Below are 26,909 nucleotides of genomic sequence, written 5' to 3'. Positions count from 1 at the left end.
AACAAAAAAAAAAAAAAGAAAGAAAGAAATCTGGCTGGGCTTTGAAAATAAAGATGAAAAGAAATGTTTTTGTCATTGAAATTTATAGATCTGAGGGAATTTCCTTTCATGAAGAATGGCTGACTCAGGCATACTCAGCAGGACCATCAGTTCCAAGCCAAAGTGGCAGGTTGCTCCTCTCAGCCACAATGTGGCTGCCACTGCTCTGTCTTCAAGTCCTCACACCTCTACATGCTGTGGGAACAAAGGAATGTCCTAGCTTTGTGTCACTTTTGAAGGACAAACTTTTCCCTGGAATCCTGTAGATCAATGCCCAAGCCAGTCACAGGCAGTAGGAGGGGACTAAACTGCCCCAGAAGGCAGGCCCTCCAGGAGGAGTTGACCCAACTGCAGTTCTGTTGAGAAGAGGGACGGGCCACATGGGGACCACACCCAGTGAATGTGACCCATGATTGTCATATGATTCACGTGGCCCTTGGGGACAAGGAAGAGTTGTCAGGGGGACAGGGGCTATGAATGGCCACAGCTGGCACAAAATCAAAGCTACAATTCATTCTAACAATCCATTCAAATTTTTAAAATCACAAATACATCTTTTTATATATAAAAATATTTTACTCCCAAAATATCAAGTGAAACAGACATTCCCAGAAATGACCTCATGATTATCATGTGATTTGTGTCCCCTGACACTTTGTAATTAGCACAGTAGGAGCTCAGGCTTGTGTCATAGATTTAACTATTTAAATCCTGGGTTTTCCCCTGCTGGCTGGATGGCTTTGGGTAACATGCTTGGCCTCTCTGTTCCTTGGTTTCCGTGGATGCAGAGGGGGATTATATTAACCCTATGGCACACGGTAATTTGGGTGCGTCTGTGGGCCTGCCACAGAGAGAACATCCAGTGAGCATTACTGTGGCTGTTGGTGTCACCGTCATTAGGAATCATCGCCCTCAAGTCAGTGTGCGGCTATCTATCCTTGAGGAGCAAATTGCTACCACAGGGGGAGAATTGAAACAACAGTCATCTCAGAATTCCAGCACGGTACTGGTTCCCCAGGGCAGACAGCTGGGCAGAAGTGTTGCCTTGGACGATCCAGCATCAGAATTCATGCCGTTTGACTCCTGCCACACATGGCGGAGGCCGTCTTGAAGCCTCGCCCAGCTTCAGGAGGAGAGAATGTTGACTTTGCCTCTGGATGGGTTCTGGAGAATTCCTGATACTGAAGGTGTTGTTGTGATTGCTTTTAGTAGCTGCCATCTGCCGGAGCTATGGGTGATTCAGCCCTAACAACCCGGGTACATTGCTGGACAGGTAGTTGGTTCTTCGTTCTTTTGGAGAGGATTCCCTTGGAGAGGATCTTGGAACAGGCAGGGCAAGGTCTAAAGACAATTTCAGCAGTAAACATCTCCCGTGTCACATAACAGGAAAGCAACAGGGTGGCGGCTCCAGGATGGGGGATGTGCTCAGTGATGCTGCTGAAGACCCACACTGTTCCTCCTGTTGGCTCCGCATCCTCCGTGAGGCCTTTTTCTCACTTACTTGCTATGGAATGACTGCTGTAGTTGTAGACGTCACATCTGCAGACAACAGTTTTCAAAGAAAGAAGGAAGTGATCAGATATTTCCTCTCATATTCCTACAGCAAGATGCGCAGCTCAGCATCACAGCCAGGCGTTACAGCTCTCTGAAGGTCTCTGGAGGCGAGGAAGTAGAGCAGCCCTGGGAGAGATGAAGGGAAGCTTTATTACACCAGTGGGCTCAGAGGAGTTTGTTCTCTGAAGTCTGAGCCCCAAACAGAAATGGAAGCAATCTTACATAGAAATCAACGGGGGTGTGGGGGGCTCCTACTGGGAGAGCATGCTCATTGAGGCAGATGGGTGGAGTTAACAGTACATTCTTGAAGCCTCAGGTAGAAACATCGTGTAGACAAAATAGTACATTGCTTGAACAGAATGTTTTATGGCAAAAACCAGGGTGGGGGGGTCAAAGGCCTGCCCTGTTATGCATTATTTGTTTATTAGCATCTGTCTCTTTCTGTTTCCCATTCTTTGGCTTCCTCTCTCTTCCCAGTATTTATAATGAATTAATTACTTATTTAGTGGTGCTGGGGATTGAACCCAGGCCCTTCACACTCAGTTACATCGCCCATGTTTTTATTTGAAACAAGGTCTCAATAAATCACTAAGCTTCCCAGGCTAGGCTTGAACTTGTGATTCTCTTGCCTCACTCTCCCAGAGTACTGGTATTACAAGTGTACACCACCATGACTGGCTCCTTCCTGGTGAAAAACCTTCCCAGAGTCACTAAGTAGATATGTCCTTAGGTCTTACTGGCCCAAACTTGTCACATGGCTTCCACCAACTGCAAAGGGAGCTGGGAAATCTAATATCTAGCCTTTCTGGCCCCATCTGAAGAGGTGAGCTTTGGCAACCAGAAAGGAGTGGAAGAGGAATAGCTACAGAGAAGCAACCGCCAGGGGTGGGAGTGAGGTTCTGAGATCAAAAGAAATAAACCTTAGAAGATACTTTTCAAGTTGAAATTAAAATGAAACATTTAAAAAGCCCAAGTTATGAGGGTATGGTATGAATTTTCACAAAGTAAACACACTTGAGTAACCAGCACCAGGATCATAAATATTACCAGCTCCCCAGCAGCCCCTCTCAGCCCCTTCTACTCATAACACTTGCACACTACCACTAACAGCAGAGATGTGTCTGTGTACTATCACTGGAGTCAGAGTCTGATCACTAGTGCCCAGACCCCCCCCCACAAGGTTCATCCTACTGATATGAATTGTTCATACACTTTGCCTTTGAGTAAATGTTCATCTGTTTGGGACTTTCGAGGTAGGAGCTATCATGAACGAACCACGCTATGATGAAGGTAGGAGCTGTTACGAATGTCCCTGTTCATATCCCTGGGTTGCACACGTGCATGTTTCTGTTGTGAGATACTTGGAAGAGCAGCTGTGGGATAGAGTGTGAGGGCTCCGTCTGCCCAGCACCTCCAGACAGTGCGCACCCCTGCCGGAGTGTGAAAGTCCGTTCCTCCCCGTCCTCAGCAATGCTTGGTATTGTGCAATCACAGCAATCCTCAAAGAGAGTGTCTCAGTATCATCTGTGATTTCATTTATACCTCCCTGGTGGCGAATGAAGCTGAGGACCTGTTTACAGTGTTGGCCCTGCTCAAGCCTTCTGCAAGGCTGGGACCTGTTGGAAGCCCTGGCTATCCACTGATGCATTACCTTTCAGAGTCACTGTGCATATTTGGCTGCCCCTGTACCACTGCTGTGCCTCAGTCTTGTGCGCACTTTCTGGGGCACGCGCAGCTCTGATCCAGGGTGCACACAGTGGCAGGCAGAGCACAGGCCCCCAGCATGAGCAGTGGGCAACCTGTGCACCTGCACCTGCTGGCTCTGCCTGACCTGGATTGTACAGAGAGCCTCAGGTAGGCCAGGCGGGCCATGTCCCAGGAGAAGAGAGAAACGTGAGTTTTGTACTTTCTGGGTGCATTCATGCTAGAGAAGAGATGACTTGGAGGGACCTGTTGATAGCTGCAGATAACCAAAGGGCAATTCTGGTGCCCTGGAATCAGATTTGTTCCAGGAAGCCCTAGAAGCCAGACCAGACTGGCAAACTTACGCTCAGTACAGGTTAGGCTGTGGAAGTTCCATGACGTCTGAGTAAGGTGATATCATATAATCCAGCACGTAGTAGGCACCTGGTATATACCTGCTATATGACTGTTTAACAAAGCCATCCTGCAACAAAAAGGGCTATTTGGGGCAGGGCCAGTTCGTAAGCTCTCAGGCACTTGGAGGTGTGCAAGGCCAGGCAGGTGAGCATTGTAGAAGGGCCGCTGTATGCTCTTACGTATGGGAGGGAGTAATGCTTTCCATGGGGACCACTCTGTAAGATACTGAAGGTTCTCCCAACCCCCGGCCTCTGAGAGCTATGAATTATCCATGCTGGGGTTCAGTAAACGCAGTCTGAATTCAGTATTAGCTGAAGCAAAACCTAATTAGGAAGGCAAATTGATTTCCAAAAAAAGAATTGGATGATATGTTCCCAGGACTGTTAGAAATGGTTTTTTAATTGTCTGTTCTTTTGCATTATTCATGCAAATGTAAGTCTTTGTGAGCTAAGTAACGTTTTTGACCCCATCCCTGTTCAGTCCCTGTGGCATAGCTGGGTCCTAGTGGGGATGGACACGGAGAAATGCTGGAGAGGGGCCTGGGAAGAGTGGGCCCCAGCAGCCCCCACATGAGAACTGCCTTCCTTGTCCCCCACCCCAGGTCGCGAGGTCTCAGGGCAAGGGTATATTCCTCTTCCGGAGACTGAAGGACATCATGGACTGGAGGAAGGTGAGACTGTCGCTCTCCTAACCCCAAACCTGCAACCTGGCCACGGAATAGGTCTCTCCTCCCTCCCTCCAGTGGGGGTCTTTGGAGCCAGGTTGCCTAGGTTCAAATGCTGACCTTGCTACTCAGTAGCTGTGCCTCCTTGGGCAGGTTACTGGACCCCTTGGTGCCCCAGGAAGTGGAGATAGTAACAGTAGCTGCTGAGGTTGAGACTTAGTAACATAAGCCAGGAGGACAGCGCTTGGCGCTTAGCTGTGCTCAATACTGAGCGCTTTACCTGCTTCTTGCTCATAGGCTGAGGAGAGATGGAGATGGGCTGGCTGCTCCTCTGCCTGCCCGCTCCCCGCCTCTCCCTGTCTGCCCCCACCGCATCCTCAGGCCCAGTCATGTGCAGTGAAATCCAGGTTCAAATCCTGCCTCTGCCATTCAGGAGTTATATGTTCCTGGGAAAATGGTTACAGGCCTCTGGGCCTCAACGGTGCCCACGGTGCAGGAGGTGCTGGAAGACGCAGCTCCCACCGGCTCCCAGCAGGCACTCCATCACTGCATCTCCCCCACCACCAACACCGAGTGTCCCAATTCCTTCCATGCCACCGTCAGGGCACTGCCGGCAAGAAATTCGCCAGCCTGGAGGCCCAGCCCGCCCGTGCGGCTGCCGCCACTGTCAATCCTTCCTGCAGCCACGTGAATAGAGTAGGGTGGCCCAGGTCGCAGGAAGCAAAGGCCTGGTTGCCAGGTGGGGGTGGTGGCTGGTGGGGGTGGGTCCGGCCTGAGAGCCAAGGAGGCCTCAGTTCTGGTGCCTGCTCCACGGGACCCTGTGCCAGCCCAGCAAGGGGTAGTTCTTGTCTTTGGACCTCGGTTCCTCACAAGGTAGCTGCCAGGGGACGGTGGCAGGAAAGGGCTTTGCCTGGGGGCAGGGCTAGCCCGTGACAGTGCCTGTTTTCCAGCCAGGGGCCTGTCAAGTGGGCTGGCAGCACTCTCCAGGCAACTCTTCACGGCAGTGGAAATGGCGTCTACTGAGCCCTCCGCAGGGCGACACCAGCCACATGGCAACGCTGTGCACTTGATATGTGGCTGCCGAAGGACCTCATTTTAAATTTCACTTCCTTTGTAAATTGTTATAAGCTATACACAGCGTGCTCTTTCCCACTTTAACCCTTTCCCGGTGGGCCCGTCCCCGGCATCGTGTGTCCACATTGGTTTACAACCATCATCACCATGGTCTGCAGACTTCTGTCAACCCAAACCAAAACTGCACCATTAAACACCAGCTCCCAACCAGCATCATCTACTTTCTGCCTGTATGAATTTGACTCCTCTCCATGCTCCCTAGAAAGGGAACCATTCAGTATCTGTCCTTCAGTGTCTGCCTTCTTTCCACTTAGAATCATGTCTTCCAGTTTCGCCCATGTTGTAGTATGTGATTTAATTTGCTTTTGATCAAGGTAAATGTAAACATAAATAACACACGTGGCCAGTGACTACCCTACCAGGCAATACAGGTCTAGAGATCAAATGCTCAGGCTTTGGGCCCAAAGTGTGTGGGTCTACACCCTGGCTGTACCACTGGCCAGCGGTGTGACCTTGGGCAAGTCACTCCAGCTCTCTGTGCTTGTCTCTCATCTGTAAAAATGGGAACCACATTAGTACTTACCCAAGAGGGTTAATTTAAGGGTTAAATAAGATACCCCAAGTACAGTGTCTAAGATAATGCCTTGTACATGGGAAATGCTTACTGTTAATAATTAACATTATCAAAAGTAGGACACAAGAAGTTCTGATGACCAGAAAGATGAGTTACCTGTGGAGAACTATGTAGCTCAGCGTTACATCGAGAATCCCTACTTAATTGGAGGTGAGATGCCTGTCTTGGCTTCATGTCCTCTGACCACTCAGTCAAGAAGTCAGTCAACAAGCCTGAGCTAGCAGCCTGCCAAGGGCCAAGGCTGGCACTGACAGTAATGGAATAACTGAGAGGTGTGTCCTGTCTTCTGCCACCTCCTAGCCATAGCAAATGCAGTTCCCTCAAGCTGGCACACTTTCCGTTCTCTTCTTGGAGAACCAAGTCAATCACTCGTGCATGCATGACCCTGTTAACAGACGGGCGTAGAGTGCCTCCTCGGTACCAGCCATGGCCTGAGTCCTGCTACTCCCATGATACCTGTACCCCACAGGAGTGGACAGCATTGACCCAGAGAATATGGGGACCAGGAGATCTGAATGACACCTGGGTGGACCTGCAGAGAGACGCGCCCAGAGGGGCCTGAGTCCTTTGGAAGCCTGGTGCTTTTCCCGGCCAAACTGCATCTCCTTTCCCCACACAGGGTCTGTGGACACAGGCAGGGGAGGAGTGACCGGGGTTGTCTGAGGTGCATCACGGCACCGATGTCAGTGCCACTTGCCTGCACATCATCAGACAGTGACCATGGGCCCCATCCTGTCTGTGGCTTTAAATATCAGTGACTCCAGCTTTACCTCCCCAGCCAAGGCCTCGCTCCTGAGCCCCAAATCTCTTGGCCATCTGCTGGCAGCTCAACCCCAACACCAGCCAGACCCAAACCTCTCCTTGCAGCTCCCTCTTTCCCCAGCTTCCCCATCGGTTCACATTCCTTCCACACCCAGGTTGCAAAGCCAGGATCCAGGGACTTCTCCTGGTGTGACTGGTTCTTCCTCACCCACACCCACTCTTCGCTGAGCTCCTGTCCAGTTCCTGAAGCTGTCTGACCACCCTCTTGCCTCCATCCAGCCCTGGCCACTGCAACACAGAGGCCAGAGCCTTGCACAACCTGTGGCAGCTTCCCATGCTTTGTAGAACAAACTCCAAAGACTGCATGTGGTCTGCCCCTGCCACCCTCGCTCACCATCCCCCCAGCTACACTGGCCTGGGCTGGTGGTACCCTCTGGGCCTCTGTCCTGCCTGAGGCTCTGTGCCATGCAGGGCTAGAGAGGTACCTTCTCATACCACTTGGCCACTAAATCTCAACCTTTCTCCAAGATTGACACCCTCACCCTATTATCTTGTACTGTGATGTGTGTGTGTGTGTGTGTGTATACCTGTGTGCATGTGTATGTTTTACTGGGAGCTCTGTGAAAAGGATTTGTATCCCCCATCAAGCATGGTGTCTGACATGCAGTCAATGTTTGTTACACAAATCCTTTTTTTGCCTAACAGGCCGCAAGTTTGACCTGCGAGTCTACGTGCTGGTAACATCGGTGAGTCACTGAGGAAGGGGGCCTCCTGCCCAGGGGATGGGGTAGGGGGATATTTGGGGAGAGCTTGTGTGAGCTTGTGAGTTCTCTCTCACCTGGGGAGCCCAGGGCACGCAGGACCTGGGCGGGGGCAGGCAGATGTACCTGTCTCACATCTTAGAGGGCCCAGAGCCTCACTCTGTCCTCCACCTGTTCCTCTTTCTTCACTCAGTTATCCACAGGAAGCAGTGATCACCAGGCCACCTGCTTAGCAGGCTGGCTGCCATGCAGTCCCTCTAACAACCTTGTGAGGCTGCTGTGAGTGCTATCTCATTTTACAGATAGGAACAGACACACAAAGACTGAGTGACACGGTGGGCAGCACTGGCATTCAAATCCAGAGTCTACTCGCTTAGCCAGAGAGTTGCTGTTCTCCCTCCACTCGCTCATTCATTCATCCAGCAAATATTTAACCCTTCATAGTGTGCCACTCTATGCTGGGCACAAGGACACTGGGGTGTCTGAGACAGGCTCAGCCACTGCCACTGGGACTCATGTCTGCTGGGGCATCACATGTGGTGGTAGAACCCAGGTCATTCCCTCTGTGCCCTTCTGCATCCTCCCCCAGAAAAGGAAGGGATAGAGTCAAAGGCTGATGTTAAGCTGGGCGTGGAAGTACACATCTGTAATTCTAGCACTCTGGGAGGCTGAGGCAGGAGAATCATAAGTTTGAGCCTAGCTAGAGCAATTTAACAATTTAGGCAGATCCTGTCTCAAAATGACACAACAAGGGCTGAGGGTATTTAGCTCAGTGGTGCCACTGCCTGCCTCATAAGCACAAGGTCCTAAGTTTGATCCCCAGTGCAAAATAAATAAAATAACACCACAAAAAAAAAAAAAAAGAGCTGGAGATGGGATGCAGCTCAGGAGGAAGGCCCTGGGTTCAATCCCCTAACTGGAAGAAAGAGAGAGGGGTGGAGAGAAGGCTGATGTGAGAACAAATGCCTGAAGAGTAATCTGGAAAGGCAGAGCATTCCGGTGGAAGGAACAGCAGGTGCAAACTCCAGGAGGTGTGAGGTCCTGAGTGTCTCCTTTCCTCCCTCTGCTCCTACCTCCACCTCAGTACCTCCCACTGCGTGCCTGGCTCTACAGAGATGGCTTCACCCGATTCTCCAACACTCGCTTCACGCTGAGCAGCATCGACGACCAGTGTATCCTGGGCTCTGTGGCCCTGCTCGCTGCCCTGTCTGGTCTCTGCCAATCCCAAAGGGCCTGTCTCAGCTGCGGCTGTCAGCTGGGTGCCTGCAGGGTCTGGGCACAGGATGCAGCCAGGCCTGGGCCTTTCCCTCTGGGCACGCTTGGTCTTAAGGTGGTAGAGGTGGTGCAGCCCTGAAAGAACCACTGTCCCCAAACTGCTTTGCTGGGTGATGGTTTACTTGGTGTGGACATTCACGTTCATGCATGCAGAGGAGCGGACAGGCTTGGCCCTGTGGAGAATGCTTGTGTCATCTCAGGCCTTTCTCTTCAGTTTCCGGTCACTGGCTCACATATTCATGTAAATACAACTCCACTTTCACCTGTCCACTTGGCAGAAACCAAAGCTTTGCTAACATGCTGCCTTGGCAAGCCTGGGCTATCCACATGCTGCTGGTGGGAGTATAAGTTGGTCCATGCCCTCAGCAGGTAATCTGCTAAATATCAAAAACCAAACCTACATACCCTCTGTTTGGCAATTTCTCCTCTGGCAATTTATCCTACAGGTACATCCACAACACTGGAAAAGCCCAAAGGTTATTCACTGCATAACCCTTTTGGTGAGAGCAAATATAAGTAGGAAACAGGAAAACAAGAAGTGCATTTGTGCAGTGGGGTACTAGGCAGCTGTTACAATGGAATAGCAAGGTGCATTCTGTACATATATGAATTGTTAATTGGAAAAAAGTGAAAAGTATGCTTCTGTTTATGCTAAAAATCACATGTCTATGTGTGTTTGCTTATCTGTGCCTAGAGGTCTCTGAAGGATGGACAAGAAATTGGAAACAGGGCTGGGAGTGTAGCTCAGCAGTGGCACACTTCCCTAACATGTCCCTAACATGTGCAAGAAGGCTCTAGATCAATACCCAGCACCACAAAAAAAAAAAAAAAGAAGAAGAAGAAGAAAACCAGAAATGGGTTGAGTCTGTGAAGGCTCTAGATCAATACCCAGCACCACAAAAAAAAAAAAAAAGAAGAAGAAGAAGAAAACCAGAAATGGAAGTTGAGTCTGGGAGGAAAAATGTATAGGTGGATGGGGTGGAAAGAAGTTATTTCCTCATATGTACATTTTTGTACTTTTGAGCCATGTGAACGTATTATCTACAAACTATACACATCAAAAGGAAAAGGTTTTAACATTTTTAGGTCTGAGCTTCAGACTAAAATGGGTGGTCAATCCAGAAATGCTTGGGAGCAAGATCAGCCGGTCTGGATTACCTGTCCTGGGAGATCATCTGCCCAAGGAAATGGGGGATGTTCCTGCCAGTCTTCTGGTTGAGAATTGGCCAATGTTTTTCACCAATTCACATTTCTGGTTTCATTTCATCGTCCAGTTCAAGTGAGTGTCCCAGGTATTGATTTGCTCCACCTGCATGGAAGACTGATATGAGGCTTTTCTGAGTAACCATTTGGTTGCAGGAGGGTACTGGGCATTGAACCCAGGGCCTTTGCACTGAGATGCTGCCCCACCCCTTTTTATTTTTTATTTTGAGACAGGATCTTTCTAAATCACTAAGTTGCCCAGTCTGGGCTGGAATTTGCAGCCCTCTTGCCTGAGCCTCCCGGAATGCTGAGATTATAGGCATGTGCCACCATGCCCAGCACTGAGCACATTTTACGTTTTTTTCAACTTTGCCAATTTCATTTCCAGCATATTTATTTTATTCTAAGGAGGATTTATTTAATTCTAGGAAGGATTTATCACATGAACGTCATCAAACTGAATTTAGTTTTGTTTCATTGCCATCTTGTTTTGTTATTAAAATTAAGTATGCGTGGGCCAGAGATTTAGCTCAGTGGCACCGTGCCTGCCTCCCAAGTGCAAGGTCCTGAGTTTGACCCCCAGTACCAAAAAAAAAAAAAAAAAAAAAAGAAAAAAAGAATTTAAAACTAAATATGCAGATGACATTGAACAGTGCCCCACAGAGTGACCCCTTGTAAATGTGAGCATCCTCCCTCCCCACTTAAGAGCTTTGTCCATCTCTGGCCACTGCGGGGATTCGTTAAACAGCCCAAGCCCTTTCCCGCTTCTATTTAAGGAGGCTTCACTTATTGAGAATTCACAGTGAGTGACTACATATCATTACCACCCCCTCTGTTTAACTTTTTTTAAATTTTGAACCATTAAAATATATAGAAAATTGCAGAAAAGAGTATAAACAGAGCCCTGTGTATCTATTGTCCATATTTAACAGACAGTAATATTTTGCCATATTTGCTTCAGATGTTACAAACCAACTTTTCAAATAGTACTTTTTCTGCCACAAAATAAAGGATATATGTAACCTGACTTTATTATTTATCACATATAATTTTCCCAAATTAATCAAATATATGTATATATCTATATATTTATACCTACACAAAATATTTTAAAATACCAGCAGAAACCCTGTATATAATAGTAAACCAGTAGAAATAACTTAAATCATGCTTGAGAGAAGGTGGAATGAGTTATAAAACATCTAAAAAAGAATTTAACAAAGCAAGCGAAATATAAAGCATCTACATGATGTTATGCACCTGTTAAGAACAATAAGGTGGTTGAAATGGAAAAGCAATGGACACTTTTAAGAGGGAAAAATCCTCAGCAAGGTGCAACGTTGGTTTATTATCCTGTTTTGCTTTTTTAAAAGTATGTTTCTGTTTAGGAAAAAGTATGAGTGAATGTTCATCATTTAGTAATCTGTTACCTCTGAGAATTGCAGAGGATTAGAATCAGGTCAGCAAACACTTAGTTTCATTTTTAAACATTTCCTCACATTGTGAACCTTTTCTCCAACTGATATGCTCTTTTCCAGTAATAAAAATAATAAACAGAGAGGATATCATTTTCATCATATGCAAATCAGGAATGTACACAAAAGAAAGCAAGCTGATTTCTCCTGGCATATTTCTAGAGATAACTGTTCACCACGTGAGTGTATTTCCTTCCAGGCTCATTTGTTGAGCTTTTTATGTTGTCCATTATTTTTTATATGTGAGTGATCCATCAGTAGAAATATAACTTTTCTTCCACTAAACATCAGCTTCATATTTTCCCTGTAGACATTTTTTTAGCTATAAAATGTTCCATAGAGTGGATTTATGGCTTGCTAATCCCTTGTGTGGCAGGCACTGGGGGAAGTGTTCTGTTTGTTGTCATTGTGACAGGCAAGGCTGCAAATGAACAACTGGTAAACCCTTCACTGTATTTAAGGTTTTTCTTTTGGATGGTGTCATGGAGGAGTGAAACTGAGTGAAAGGCATCTGGGCAGATTCTCTCCAGAAGAGTTCTTTATATTTTTAACCCTCCCTCATTAACAGACCCATTTCACTTCAATGAAATGTACCCAGTGCTAGAGACAGTCATCTTAAAAGCCATTTCTAAGACAATGGACACATCTAGGTCAAGCACAGTCTTGCAGTTATTCTGAGTTTTGAATTTTTCCAAATCAAAAAGATGTCACTCACATGATGAGAAAGCAGGGGTTTCCCTTAGGTTTTGTGTCTCCTCCAGTTCGCACCCTCTCCCCACTATGTGCCTTTCGAATAGCGTCTCTGCTATTCCTAGCAACTTTGATCCTTTTCCCAGGCAGTCTTCTCCCAGTTGTATCTTCTCTTTTGTGGTTCCACAGTTTTATTTATTAGAGTCAACATTTTTTTTGCTAGCAATTTTTTGTGACCAATCTGTTACAGTGTCACATTTTCGATCATCTTTTCTCTAGTCATGTTTACCTTTAATTTTTGTCCCATGTGGTTGTTTTACATAGTTAACTCCATAGTTGTCTATAGACTTCCTCTGTCTTGTCTAATGTCATGTCTGAACTTTGAGAATTCCTTCCCCTCTAAGGATTTCACCTCTGATCAGCTTCATTTCTCTCTGAATTGATTTGGATTGTTTGCTTACTCTTGGTTACTTGACTCGTTGGCCCATGAGGACTCAATTCTAAGTCCATCTGTGTGTGGATAGGGGAGGCTCTGAGGACAGCTGCCTGGCTACCCATGTCCTCCCTCAGCCCCTAGAAGGCCCTGTAGGGCAGATTGAGCATTGCTGTGGCTGCACTGCTCTGACCATGAGGGAATGATTTCCGCTGTAAAACCAATGACTCAGTGGCCCGAGCATCCTCTATTCCTATTGTTAGTTGTGGCTGCACTGCTCTGACCATGAGGGAATGATTTCCGCTGTAAAACCAATGACTCAGTGGCCTGAGCATCCTCTATTCCTATTATTTTAAATAACAACTTTACTGGGATATAATTGATCTTTATACATGTTATCTTTATACAATATCATCATCATGAAGGTAGTACAGCACATTAAACTCGAATCAGGAAATTCAAGAAGGTACAGAAAAGAAGCTTTCTTGATCCATATTGAGATTTGTGTTGAGCTTTGAGATATTCACCCAGGTAAATTGTGCAGTGAAAGTTTGTGTCAGATCACACAGCTATCAGCAGTTTTAGAACATTTCCATCACCCCCCAAAGAAATCCCACACCCGTTTGCTATCACCGTATCCCTCTCAGCCTTTAGCAACCACTTTCGGACTCTATGTATTTGGATATTCACAGAGATTGAACCACACAGTATATGGTCTTTGGTGCCCAACTTTCACTTATCAGGATACAAGTGTCCCCCATGCTGTAGCATGTGGATAATAAGTACTCCCTATCTTGTCACTGACAAATAGTATTCCGTTGTGTGGAAGTGTCACATCTTATGAAGGGGTATGTGGTTGGTCTATCTATTGATAGACACTAGAGTTGTTTTTACTTTTTTCTGGTATGAAATATTGCTTTGAAATTTTTGTGTACACACTTTTGTGTGGACATAAGTTTTCAATTATCTCAGGCACACACCTAGGATTGGAATTGCTGGTCACAGGTAATGCTGTGCTCACCTTTTGAGAAAGTGCTAAACTGTTTTCCAAAGTGCTGCACAATTCTACACTTCCACTAGCATTTTGTGAGGGTTCTGATTTCTCTACATCCTCACCAACACCTATTATCTATCCTTTTTATTTCAGCAATTCTGGTGGATATGAAATAGTTTTGTTTGGCATGTCTCTCATAACTCATAATGCCAAGCCCCATTTATATGCTTGTTGGATTATTCAAATCCTTTGTCCATTTTAATACAATAGTTTGTCTTTTTGTCGTTGAGTTATAAGAATCCCTTATTTATTTTGAATAATAGTCCTGTTTCAGACTCATGATTTGCAGATACCTTCTCCCATTCTGTGAGTTATCTCTTCATTTTCTTGTGTCTTTTAAAACAAAATTTTTAATTTTGGTAAAGTCCAATTTATCTTTTTTCCTCTTTGGTTCACTTGTGCTTTTGGTAAAAGAAAGAAATTCTGCCTAACCCAAGGTCACAAGGTCTTATTCCTATATACTGTTCCAAGAATTTTCAGTTTTTCCTCTTGATGTAGGCCTGTGATCCATTTGTAGTTGAGCTTTGTCTCTGTGTGAGAAAGGGACCCCATTTTATTCTTCTGCACCTGAGTATGCAGGCATCCCTACCCCATTTGTAGAAGACTCTTTCCCCTGCCCTGAATTGCCTTTTAGAAAATCAACTGATCATAAATGTAAGGGCCCCTTTCCTATTTAGTGATTGGTCACGTGCTTATTCTTTTGATATTGAGGCAGAAAAATCCTCAGACAAATGTGAAGGAAAAGCCTTTGAAAATCTCTAAAGGTGATGTTCTAGGGAAAAATATGCTAAAGAGGGCACCTACCTTCTCTGAGAGGCTGACACCACCCTGCTCTGTCCAATATGCCACAAACAAGGAGAAATATATTCGATCCAAAAATTGGACTTGAGCCAGTGACCTAAGGCCTCCACCTCCTCAAGTGAGAACTGTCCCCTGGTAAGCCCTGGAGGTTTGGGATCCATCCTGCTTAGTCCTGCGGGGGATGTGGAGGGCAGGGTGTTCTGTGTGGCCGTCATTACCTTCTCTTAGCCTTCAGCTTCTCATCTGTGAGATGGGGATCATTTGTGTATGAGTGAGCCGCAAGTGTTGCCAGTGTCACTGAGGGGTGACACCAGTGATGATACCAAAAGGCAGACTCTCAGGGTCTTCTAAGGCCACCCAGATCATCTGTCTATGCCGGATCCCTTCTCCAGTATTTCTGAAAAGTGGTCACCAGTTTGAGGCCCTGTGGAGAGGGGGCCCCCAGTATGTCCTGAGGCAGGTTAGAAAGTTTTCTCTCCATTTGAGTTGAAAAACTCAATATATGAGCTATGCTAGGCACTGTATCACTTTCATGCCATATCTATCTGATTCTTCAAATAACCCTGTGAAGCCAGTACACTGTTATGTTTCCCCATTTATGAGGTAGAGGAACAGGCTGAGGGAGAGAGAGGTTAAGCAGCTTGCTCAGAGGTCCACAGCCACTAAAACGCAGGTAGAACTCAAGCCCAGACTTGACTGACTCCAAGGCCCACATACGGGAACTTTGAGCTGTTTTGTAGCTTTTCCTGTCAATCTCAAGCAAGGGTTTCAATGCCATCCTGGGAACAATATGGAGCAGGGCTCACTCTTCTTGTCCACACTGGCCTTGACCACAACCTCTTCAGATGTTCATCTCACCAACGTCGCTGTGCAGAAGACATCTCCCGACTACCACCCAAAGAAGGTGAGGAGGCCGGGCTTCTGCACTCCACAAGTACAGCCTTGTGGATGCGGTGCTGGGAGCTCAGACAGGACACAGTTCACTGTTGAGGGCAGGGTCACCCTTTGCATTTGTGTGGCCCAAAGCAAAAATACAAGAAGGCCCACAGACCATGAGTCTAAATACCTGAAAGTTACAGGTCAAACTAATGCACCCCTAAGCAAAATGTGTTCTATTCTTCTACTTGGACAATATCTGCTACTGCTCAGTCCATCATTGGTGTATAACATAAATATGCTGTATATCTTATATATCTATAGATATACCTATCATTTATCCTATCTATGATCTATCTAATCTGCATAATCGCTTCTCAGCCTTTTGGCTAAGATCAAGTGTATCTAATCTGCATAATAACCTTCAAGACCAAATTCAAATACAGAATTCTGAGACTTTTCAGAGGGAGGGGCCAGATCGGGGCACAGGACAATGAGCCCCAGCTCACAACTGTTGCTATCCTTTCCCTCTCCTGGCTCCATCCCTTACAAGGACTTACAAATGCACCAGCAGCCTGTTGGCCACTCTTGGCCTTAGGAGGCACATGGTCCCTGTAGTCCTTCCTCAGGGAGGCAGACCTAGGGAAGGGCCTTGCACGAGTCACATGGGCAGGGACGTTTGGGGTCCCACCGTGGTAGTTACATATAATCTTTGCTTCAGAAGGAGGCTACCCCCAGATTGCCCTGCTTATGGGACTCAGGCCTAAGGGCTGTGCTAATGAGTTGGCTTGAGGGTTCTGGCAGGTGGGGTTCTATTTCCTGAGGTCCCTCACTGCCTGGCTGCTGGCCCAGGGCTGCAAGTGGATGCTCCAGCGTTTTCGGCAGTACCTAGCATCCAAGCATGGCCCCCAGGTGGTGGAGGCACTTTTCAGTGACATGGACAACATCTTCATCAAGAGCCTGCAAAGCGTGCAGAAGGTGATCATTAGTGACAAGCACTGCTTTGAGCTGTATGGCTACGACATTCTCATCGACCAAGACCTCAAGCCGTGAGTGGGAGAGCATCCCGGAAGGAGGGTGTGCATATCAGGGTTTACATATTATGCTCCAAGATCACCCAGATCTGAATCACAGCTGTCACTTCCTGACTGTGGGACCTTCGGCACACTTGTTTTTCTCTGTGCCTCAGTTTGCCAGTTTGAATAATGGGGCTGGTCATCCTGCTTTTACCTTATAGTGAGGAGGAATAAAAGAACAATCACCTGTGAGTAATAGGCACCAAGTCTTGCCCTTGGAGGACTTTCCTGATCACTGGCTGAGTCATGAGTTCTCCTCTTGTACCAGGCAAGCTGCTTCCCTCTAAGTCTTCGGTGCAGAGGATGAGAAGTCCTATGTAGGGGAATATGGACCCAGTGTCAGTCCATGCCCAGAATGTGGAACACAGCTGCAGCGCCTGTGGACAGGGAGAGCTGGCAGGGACTGCAGTGACGGCTTGCATGGTATGACAAGAGAGGGAAGCCCATGGGTTGTTCAAGGAGCCTAAGGTCAGTGTCAGGTCAAGGGCAAGGCCAGGGCCAGGTTATGAAGACCTGGGCTAAGACAGCACTGCTGGATGTAGAGATGACTTCCCTGCTAAAGTCACCATGTCAGTACTGAGAGGTTTTTGAAAGCAGGCATAGGAGACCAAGAGCAAGACCTAAATTAGTCTCTGGTTCAAGGGAAACTGAGTTCACAGCCTCAGAGAGCTTCCTTCTCTGTGCAACAAGATGTGTGGCATTAGGGTAGACACAGGGTGAATAGGGTTGGGCACAGGCAGCAGAGAATGGAAAGGGAGTCTGTGGTCCCTCACTGGCTGCTGGGGAGCCTTTCCCTCTCTGTGCGCCAGCTTCCTGTCTAAAGTGACGGTTGTATAAAACTAGAGGTTGCACACCAGAGGTCCTTGGGCTGACCTTGGCCTACAGATGCAGTTGCTTCAAGTTTGGCCTTTGGAATGTTTTTTTATTTAAATTTATGGACAAGCTCTAAAATTTGAGAGATTTTTACATAAAACTTAGGGTTTTGGGCTTTTCTGGGCAAATCAGAGGATTCTGCCATTCCGGATTCACACTCCACCCTTGACACTGTCCCAGAAATATCCTTTTAGATGCAGATGCTCTTCCCAGCTCCCCACCCCTCTTACCATCTCCCAGACCTGATAGGGCAGGTGAACACCCAGGTATAGACAAACTAGGAAAGCTAATGAGAGCAGGATTCACTCGTACTCGCATGTATTGGAAACAGGCAAACATACCAGCAGGAGACCCCCATAATCATGCTCGTACCCAGCCAGCTTCCTTCCTCTAGCTGCCTTTCTCCAGGGTGGACGGATGGAGGGAGCGGCCTTGATTGGCCTGGGAGCAGGACCCAGGTACCCGTCTAGCCTCAGGGACAGCACAATGGCTCCAGGGACCGTTGACCCTCAGGCTGCCCCTCCCTCCGTCCCAGGTGGCTCCTGGAGGTCAATGCTTCCCCTTCGCTGACAGCCAGCAGCCCGGAGGACTATGAGCTGAAGACCTGCCTGCTGGAGGACACGCTGCACGTGGTAGACATGGAAGCCAGGTGAGGCCGCCTTGGCCGCATGCTGTACTTATGGCAGTGGTGCTGCCACCGAGCGAGAGAGAGAGAGAGAGAGAGAGAGAGAGTCAGAGGTGGATCTGGCCTGCTCGACCATTTCACAGACAGGGAAACTGAGGTGCCTGCATAGGATGACTCTGGCCAGGCTTTGTGCCCACCTGCCATGGGGTAGTGTCACCCCACCTGAGCCATGTGGGTGGGGAGGGAGAAGGATCCTTGAAGGAAAAACTGAGGCACCCTTAACCCGAGAGAAAGTGAAATGGATGCTTATTCATTCAATAAGCACTCAGGCCCCTGCTGTGACCAGGCCTGTGCCACACTCTGAGGACGCAGTAAAGGGCACCACAGACCCTGTGCTATCTCCACTGTGTTTTTAGTTTGCAAGCAAGCAGACTATGCCAGAAATCACAAATCAGGGGCCTGTTACCACAGTGAGTGTCAGAAACCTGCACAGTCACCAGGATACAGCCAGTGAGTGGTTGGGCAAAAAAAAAGGAACTCTGGCAGGGCGGATGCTGGTACAGTTCCAGAAGGAGACCCGGCCCACGAGCTGCACCTTCTTCAACCTTGCGTCTCTTGTTGGTTCAGGCTCACAGGAAAGGAAAAGCGAGTCGGGGGCTTCGACCTCATGTGGAATGATGGACCCGTGAGCAGAGAGGAGGGGGCTCCTGACCTGCCGGGGATGGGAAACTTCGTGACCAACACACACCTCGGTATGCAGGGAAGGTGGGAAGTCAGTGCCAGGTAGTGCAGGAGGCATCTGGCATAGCACTGTGGTTGAATTCAATCTGCAATTTAGCAGCTGTGTGATCTTTGGCAAAGATTTAACCTCTGTGCTTCACCTGTCAAATAGAGATGGAGTAGTTTCTGTATATGCCCAGGACACTGCCTAGCACATAGAAATATCACTAATCTGCCAGGAGGTGGATTTCAAAAGACTTAGGTGGAAAACAACCTAAAACATCCATTACATATTGTTAACAGAAATGAAGGACCTTGGGGCTTGACTTTAAAGGTGGTTTCTAAAAAGCGAAAAATTTTCTTGATTATAAAAATTATTCACACTCTTCGTAGAATATTTGAAAACTAAAGAAGGAAAAAATTTAAAAACATCCAGACATACCCATCTTTAGCAATCTGGCATGTTTCCTTCCAGTTTTAAAAAATGCATATATTCATACTTTTTCTTTTATAAAATTGGCATTGGGCCCGAGTTTTGAGTCCCACTTTTCCATCCAAGAATATTAAGAACCTCCCATTTGGAAGCACTGTTTAGTCAGGTCTGAACTAAACACTTTACACACTTTGACTCATTTCATCTTATGCAGCTTTTATGCTCATTGTGCAGATGAAGAAATTTACCTAGATTGCTGAGGTCTTGGTCACAGCGATGAGGACTTAACTCTAGTCTGTCTGACTAAAACCTGAACGTTAGCAGCTAAATTCTCCTGCTCCTTAGCAGAATTAAGAACAAGATTACCATATGCAACAAAACACTCTAGTGTGCATATATGCCAACATTCACTAAACCAATTTCTTATAATTGACCAGCTGACACAGTTCCATTTTTTTATACCATGATGAACACCCTATCCCATAAAGCTCAACTGAATTTCTGGCTATTTTGCTAGATTCTACATTCCTAGAAGCAGAATTACTGGATCAAAGGATTGAACTTATTAAAACCAAACTGCTTCCAGAAAGACTACTCCAATTTGCCAGTTTTTAATGTAAAAAAAAAAAAAAGAAAGAAAAAGCAAAAGAAAAATCTGTGCCAAATTGACAAGTGAAACGTTCTGACTCCTTATCATCCCATGTGTATTTCAGTGATCACTGCTGAGGTTTCAGGTTTTTAATTCGCTTTTCTCCTTTTATAAGCTATCCAGTCTGTTTTTCTAGGGGCTTCTTAGAGTTTTCTACGTTTATCAAAGCTTTGGATATTAATATGCTAAAGATATCAAGTCCTCTGTTAAACATACTGAGAATATGGTAGAAGCTTAGTGTTAATTTGCATTTCACAAATGACCAGTGGTGTTGAACACTTTTTCATGTTGTCATTTGCTTTTTCAGTTGTAATTTGTGGCAACTTCTTGGATGATAAAAAGAAACTTTGTTTTTTAGGTTTGGGGTGATTTAGGATTAGATTTGGCTTCGTGTAACTAAAATACCATCTACCAGTTAAATAGAGAGGGGTGGACTTATGTCACAGGAAGACTCAGGCAGGCCGCACAGGCTGACAAGTCTCACGGTGCCCCAGGGACCCAGCTCCTTCTTCTGCCTTGCCACACTCAGCAGGTTGGTTTAGTGATCATGGTTTTTGCCTCACAGTTTGGAAGATGTGTGCTCCATTCCTAGACACTGTCTTTGTCCCAGGCAGGAAGAAACAGGAACGCCCCAGTGGTAATGCCTCACTTCAAGGCTCTGACTTTTCATTCCAAAAGGGAAGGAGACCTCCTACCATGCTGTCACCATCCCAGTGTCAAGAAAGCTTGGGTGTCAAGTAGTGTGCCTGGGGGAAGACAAAGGAAAAGGGGTTTGTGATGCGCTTTCCACAGCAGATCCTCAGGTCTGCTATATCTGATTGCTGGTGGATGACTACATGATGCTTCTCCAGCTGTAATATAGTCACCTGGAGACCTTATAGAAATGCAGATTATTATTCAATAAGTCTAGGGTGGAGCCTGAGAACTGCCATTTGACAAATTCCAGGCATGCTCTGTCAACTACTACTGTGTAACACAGTAAACGCTGCTCCTCAAACCCAGGAGCTTGGTTTTTTAAAATAAATTTCATTTTGTCCTCCTCCCCCCCAAGACCCCTCCCCTCCCTATGTACGAAAGCTTTGTTTCCATTTTTTTCCTACTATTTTCACTTTTGTTCTTGCCCCTTCCTCCCGTTCTCCCCCTCCTCCTTTGTGTCCCTTTCCATTTGAACACCTTCTTCCCATTTCCAACATCCGTAATACATTTCAGTCCTTGTTTCTACTTTTGGGTTCTCACACCTGAGACACAATTTGGTATTTAAACATGTGTGTCTGATTTATTTCACTTGAGAGTATGGTCTCAAGTTCCACCATTTAGCTATAAATGTCTGAAGCTCATCCGTCTTATGGCAGAGTAGAACTCCACTGTATGAAGAAACTCCACTGTATGAAGAAAAAAAAAAAATTTCTTTATCTACTCATCAGCTGATGGGCATTTGGGCTGTTCCCAAGATTTAGCTAGTACAAACTGTGCTGCTACAAACATGGGTGTGCGTATATTGCTGTGGTGTGATGCTTTTAATTCTTTCGGAAAGATACCAAGAAGAGGTATAGCTGGGTCAAATGTAACCTCTAGTTTTAGTTCAAGAAATCACCACACTGATTTCTACAGTGGTTGCACCAGCTATACTTCCACCAACAATGGAGTGCTTTTTCCTCACAGCCCCTCCAGCATTTGTTATTGGTTGATTTCTTGATAGCAGTCATTCTTTCTGGAGGAGGAAGTTCAGTGTTAATTTGCATTTCACAAGTGACCAGTGATGTTGAACACTTTTTCATACATGTACTTGCTGTTTCTAATTCTCCACTGAGAAGTGTCTTTTCATACCAGATGCCAATTTTTTCATTGAGTCTTTAAATTTGAGGGGTGGGGGGGCTCCTGTTTTTTGAGTTCTTTATATATATTCTAGGTAACAGTCCTTTATCAGAAAAAATTTTCCCACTCTGTGATTTGTCTTTCTGCTCTACTGGTTTCTCTTGCTTTGCAAAAGCTTCCCCCCAACCCTGCTACCAAACTTGGGACCTTGCACTTATGAGGCACGCAGCAGCACCACTGAGCTAAATCCCCAGCCTAAAAGCTTTTTATTTGTTTTTTTGTTTTTGGTACCAGGGGTAGAACTCGGGTCCTTGCGCTTGAGAGGCAGCACTTGCACCACTGAGCTAAATCCCCAGCCCCTAAAAGCTTTTTAATAAGATGAGGTCCCAGTTGTTGATTCTTTGTAGTATTTCCCATGTGGTCTGGGTTTTATACATGAAGTCTTTGCCTACTCCTATGTCCTCAAGCATACTACCTGTTCTCTCTTCCAGCAGATTTAGTTTTTAATATTTAGATCTTTGACCCATATCACTTTAAGATTAGTGTGTGGTGAAAGTATGGGTCTAGTTTCAATCTTTGGCATGTGGAAAGCCAGTTTTTCCAGTACCTTTTATTAAAGAAGCTATCTTTCTTTCAGTGAAAGTGTTCGATTTCTTAATCGAAGATTGTCAAAGATAAGGTGGCCGAGTATGTCTGGTGTTGTTTCTGTATCTTCTAGACTGTTCCATTGAGCCTCGGGTCTGTTCTTTTGCCAGTACCATGTTGTTTATCACTGTAGCTTTGTAACATAATTTAAAATCAGGGATTGTGATACCCACTGTTTTGCTTCTGTTGCTCAGAATTGCCTTTGCTATTCTAGGTCTCTTCTGGTTCCAAATGAATTTTAGTATTGTTTTTTCTAATTCTGTGAGATATTCTGTTGGGATTTTGACTGGGATTACATTGAATCTGTGCAACAATTTTGGAAATATGGCCATTTTCATTATATTGGTTCTATCCAAGAAAAAAGGATATCTTTCCACTTTCTGATATCCTCTTCAACCTCCTTTTTCAGAATACTGTAGTAAAATAGCTGTTTTGTTTGCTTATGACTTTTCCCATCTCTTCTGGTCACTCCAGGGAGTGCAGACCTCTGGCAGCTCCACTGACACCCAATGGCCTTGGGGAGCCTCACTTTCCAAGTGGAATTGATGCTAGATGTCAGCCAGGCCTCTTCTTCCACGTAGGCACCAGTTGCTAAGTCTGGGCTTGCTTCCTGGCATGGTCTTCCCAGGGTTCCAAAAGACATGGCAAAGCCTCTTGAGACTTAGGCTCAGAAGCCCCAGTATCATTCTGTTACAAACCATTGCTTAGAGCAATTATCTTGGTCAGCTGGGAGTCATGAGGGGAAGAATCAGGACTCACCTCTTGGTGAGAATGGCCAAGTCGCCTTGCAAAGCTGTATGCATAGGAATGGAACTACTGCAGCCATCTCTGTGGACAGTCCCCCTCCCAATACCAAGGCTGCTGGTTCTTGGGTTCCCATTTGAATAGCACAGATAGAGATGTAGTTGGGTCTGAGAACTTTTTGTTTGCAGTACTGGGGAATGAACTTGGGGCCCTTGTACTGAGCTACATACCCAGTCCTTCTTTTACTTATTTTGAGGGAGGGTTTGCCGAGTCAATCGGTTGCTCAGGCTGGGATTGCACTCATGATCCTCTAGCCTCAGCCTTCCAGAGTGCTGAGATTACAGGCATTCAATATCATGCCTGGCTTGGCATCAGTATTTTTTTAAAGCTCTCAGTGACTCAAATAAGTAGTCCAGGTAGATAAACACTATTTTAGAAGTCTCTAGAATTATTCTCAAGCTTCTAGTCAGGTGCTTTGGTGGGTGGTGATAAACACAGGAAGGAGGTGTGGGAAAGGAGTACTGATGATTGAGGACTAAACTGGGGATGTGTTCAGGGTCATCTGGGCAAAAAGGTCAGTAGATAACTTAAGAGTTGTGTCTAGAACTCCAAGAGGGAGTTTGCATTGGTCATGAAGACTTGGCGTTATGAACGAGCCTTATACAGTAAAAGCTAGGGTACCATGGAACTCACTTTGAAGAACCCTGGGTATACACAGAATGGGCCTTGAGCTCAGTCAGTGCCACTGAGGCAGGAGCGGGGCTTTTGGGTGATGAGAGTGAGGGCAGGTACCTCTGGGAGGTACTTGTGGCCTCAGCACATATGGATGCCATCAACGTGTCCAGCACAAGATTAAATGGTGTGGAGTTGCCTTGAGGATCAGCTCTGACAGCAAGCAGATGGTTGCACCGTGACCTGCTGGGACAGGTGGCAGCTCATCTGGGGCGTGACTGCCTGGGATATACTTGCATGCCAGGGGCCACTTGTCAGGAAAGCTCTCTTAGTCAATTGAGCCCAGCACACGAGCTGGGAGAAAGAACAAAGCTAACATCTACTAGGTACCGGTAGGTACTAGACACTGTGCTGGCTTTAATACCTTTCCACGGAGCAAAAACAGGAGGAAAGGCTATGTGTGGAAGGAGGAGCTCTGGCACCAGTTCCGCCACTTTTGGAAGTTGGGGAAAATCACTTAACCTCTTTAAGCCTGCTGTCTCTTGTGCACACTATTCCTCCAAGGGCTGCAGATCTCTGTCCAGCACCTGATGCACTCTGGCTGAGGTAAGACCCAGCTGATGCCAGGTTTCCTGATGAATACTGTCTACTGCACAAGGTGGGTCCTTATCCTGGCTGAGAAAACTGATGCTTAGAGAAGTGAATGACCTGCTGAGCACAAGGGCACTTCACAAGTGGAGCTGGGATGCAAACCACCCCCACCCCGATCAACCTAGCCAACACCGCTTTCCCTTCCAGGCTGTGTCAATGATCGGAAAAACCAGCTGCAGCAGCTGTTCCACTCCCTTCAGACCCAGAAGAAAGCTTCCAGTTGACCCCAGAATGGAGGAAAGAGGGTCTGGAAGGTGCCACCCTGGCCTCTCCCTGACCTATTCCTGCCAGCACACCGCACAGCATTCTTCTCCCTCCCTCCCTCCAGCCTGGCAGCAGCTCTGCTAAGCAGTGGCTGCTTGCTGCTTGGTCTTGGTCCCTGCATCCACCCACCTTGTCCCTGGGCATCAATGCACCAGGAGACAGCCAATCCCTGGACCTGGATGGGTTTTAACCTTGACAGACTGGCTTGGTGACAGGGCCAAGAAGACAAGTGCAGTAAATTCTGCTGCCCTGGAAAGATTATATCTAATAAATAAGCCTTGCTTGGAGTCACTGGGCACCAGGCCTGGCTTAGGGGACACTGTTGGGGGCAGGCAAGTCCTGGCTTTAACATTTTGGTCTCAGGGCATGATGAAAGGGTCCCTAGGGCTAGGGAACCTGTCTCTCAGCTGCAAAGCTAGCAGTTGTCATAACATGTTTCCTGAAAGTTTGGAGAAGTGCCGAGCCCTGAACATACCTTCTCCTCTGTTATTCCCTGGCCTTAGATGTCAGAGAGCCCCGGGCCTCCGCCAGGCAGCATCTGAAAACCAGTGAGCCAGAACACCTTTCTCAGGTGGGCAAGGTGAAGACTGGGAAGGCAGAACTGTTTAGTGAGGGGCTCACAAAAGTGTACTTCATGTCAGCTAGTTGTCTCAGGAACCTCTCTGAAGCTAACAGCTGAGCTTTTTAAAGACATGGGCTGTCGGGCAAGATGGCTTGGGGAGTTGTGTGCAAGTAAAAATGTCTTTTTTGGGGGAGGCACATTTCCATATTTCATTCCACAGCCTCCTCCTGGCTGAAGAGGAGTTGCAAGCCTGGACTGCTGGGCTACCTGCTCCATGGAGGCTTCCCACAGAGGCCCACCATAGGTTCCAGGCAGCTCTCACTACCACTTGCTGCTCTGGGAAGTTCTAGCTTCAAATGGCAGAACCTGACTATCTAGGTTAAGCCCAAAGGGGTTTTTTGTTTTGGTTTTTTGAGACAGGGTCTCACTATGTAGTTGAGACCGAACTGGAACTCACTATGTAACCCAGGCTGGTCTTGAACTCACAGTGATCCTCCTGCCTCAGCTTCCCCGAGTGCTGGGATTACAGGCCTGTGCCACCACACCCAGCCCCAAAGGGGGTTTTTGAAAGACAATACTGTCAAATCCAAGAAGTGAGCCAGCAGGCCTCAGGAAGGGTGAGATTACTCCGGTCCTTCGTCCTCCAGAGCATGGGAACTTCCCTCCACTGCTGTGAGGCAAACCAGCACAGCCCGCCAGGCTCTACCCAGGAGGAAGAACAGAGCCAAGTATGGTAGCGCACACTGTGATCCCAGCACTCTAGGAGACTGAGGCAGGAGGATTGAAAGTTCCAGCCCAGGGTGAGCAACTTAGAGACTTAGTGAATTCCTGTCTCAAAATAACAAACAAACAAATAAATAAAAAGGACCAGGGACTTAGCTCAGTGTAAAGGGCCGGAGTTCAATTTCCAGTACTAGAAAGAATGAAAAAGAACTGACTGGCTCGGGCCTAGCACCCATCCTGCTAGTCAGGGATGTTTCAATAGAGAAATTGTAAGCCAGGCAACCACACCAAATAGCACCCACCAGGGAATTCTACAAATCCTTTTAAAATTTGTATTTTAAAATATGCAACATGTTCGTATGGTTCACAGTTCAAAGTTTACTATCTCCCCTTTCAGCCTGTGTCCAACCCTGACGTTTCTGTCCTGGGGACCTTTGCAGTATCATAGTTAGCAGATCAGACACCTGTTCTGCCTTAGCTTTTCTCACCTGCATCCTGGAGGAGCTGCTCACCTCTGTGGCTGGGCAGCATCCCACTCTGGAGCTCGGATTCCCTTAACCTGGCCGCCGTGACAGGACACACAGCTGGTTCCAGCCCTACCTGCTTCTTAAGAGACATCACAGGGAGCACACAAGAATTACTACAACACTCAAGAGGCAAGATTGTAGGTCTGGGCCAAATTTAGCTTATGTGTGGTATTCTGCTTAACTGGCACTCATATTTTTAAACATTTTTCTGAATCAGCAGTATTTAAGATGGGAGAGTCAACCTATTCTAGCATCTTCAAAAAACTTAAGCCTATGTTCCCATGTTAACTATGGGCCACTTGCAGCAAGAACAGGTGAGGTGTGCCCTCTCTGCTTTTTCACTTATCACCTAAGCCACCTCCCCTTTATAGGTGACACTCAAAAAGAAGTGCTATGCCTTCGAGCTGGGTGTGGTGGTGCATGCCTGTAATCCCAGCATTTGGGAGGCCAAGGCAGGAGGATTGCTGTGAGTTCGAGGCCAGCCAGGGCTAAACAGTGAGCTCAAGATTGGCTTGAACTACACAGTGAGACCCTG

General features: G+C 46.8%; 1 protein-coding gene and 1 long non-coding RNA gene across 4 annotated transcripts in view; one reads left to right on the top strand and one right to left on the bottom strand.

Annotated features, from left to right (window-relative positions):
• Positions 1 to 25,495, top strand: part of Ttll9 (tubulin tyrosine ligase like 9) — a 51,815-nt gene extending 26,320 nt beyond the window's left edge. For 2 of the 3 annotated variants that reach the window (XM_010628465.1, XM_010628467.2), the window contains 9 exons: positions 4,295 to 4,363; positions 6,125 to 6,215; positions 7,533 to 7,573; positions 8,673 to 8,760; positions 15,365 to 15,423; positions 16,248 to 16,444; positions 17,880 to 17,993; positions 18,597 to 18,721; positions 24,446 to 25,495. In XM_010628465.1, coding sequence (XP_010626767.1) covers positions 4,295 to 4,363; positions 6,125 to 6,215; positions 7,533 to 7,573; positions 8,673 to 8,760; positions 15,365 to 15,423; positions 16,248 to 16,444; positions 17,880 to 17,993; positions 18,597 to 18,721; positions 24,446 to 24,522 — 861 coding nt within the window. In that variant the 3' untranslated portion in view covers positions 24,523 to 25,495. The remainder of the gene's footprint in view (positions 1 to 4,294; positions 4,364 to 6,124; positions 6,216 to 7,532; positions 7,574 to 8,672; positions 8,761 to 15,364; positions 15,424 to 16,247; positions 16,445 to 17,879; positions 17,994 to 18,596; positions 18,722 to 24,445) is intronic. The other variant, XM_010628466.1, reaches the window with a different exon arrangement.
• On the bottom strand, positions 10,010 to 17,873 carry LOC117287243. Its single transcript, XR_004518467.1, has 3 exons — positions 17,717 to 17,873; positions 16,658 to 16,784; positions 10,010 to 10,172 (listed from the first exon to the last, which is right to left on the bottom strand). It is a non-coding gene; the product is annotated as an uncharacterized LOC117287243 (long non-coding RNA).
• Positions 25,496 to 26,909: the final 1,414 nt, after the last annotated feature.

This window comes from Fukomys damarensis, unplaced genomic scaffold (genome assembly GCF_012274545.1).
Source record: "Fukomys damarensis isolate Sample0158 unplaced genomic scaffold, DMR_v1.0_HiC HiC_scaffold_22, whole genome shotgun sequence".
Taxonomy (NCBI): Eukaryota; Metazoa; Chordata; class Mammalia; order Rodentia; family Bathyergidae; genus Fukomys; species Fukomys damarensis.
This window is presented reverse-complemented; position numbering and strand designations above follow the sequence as displayed.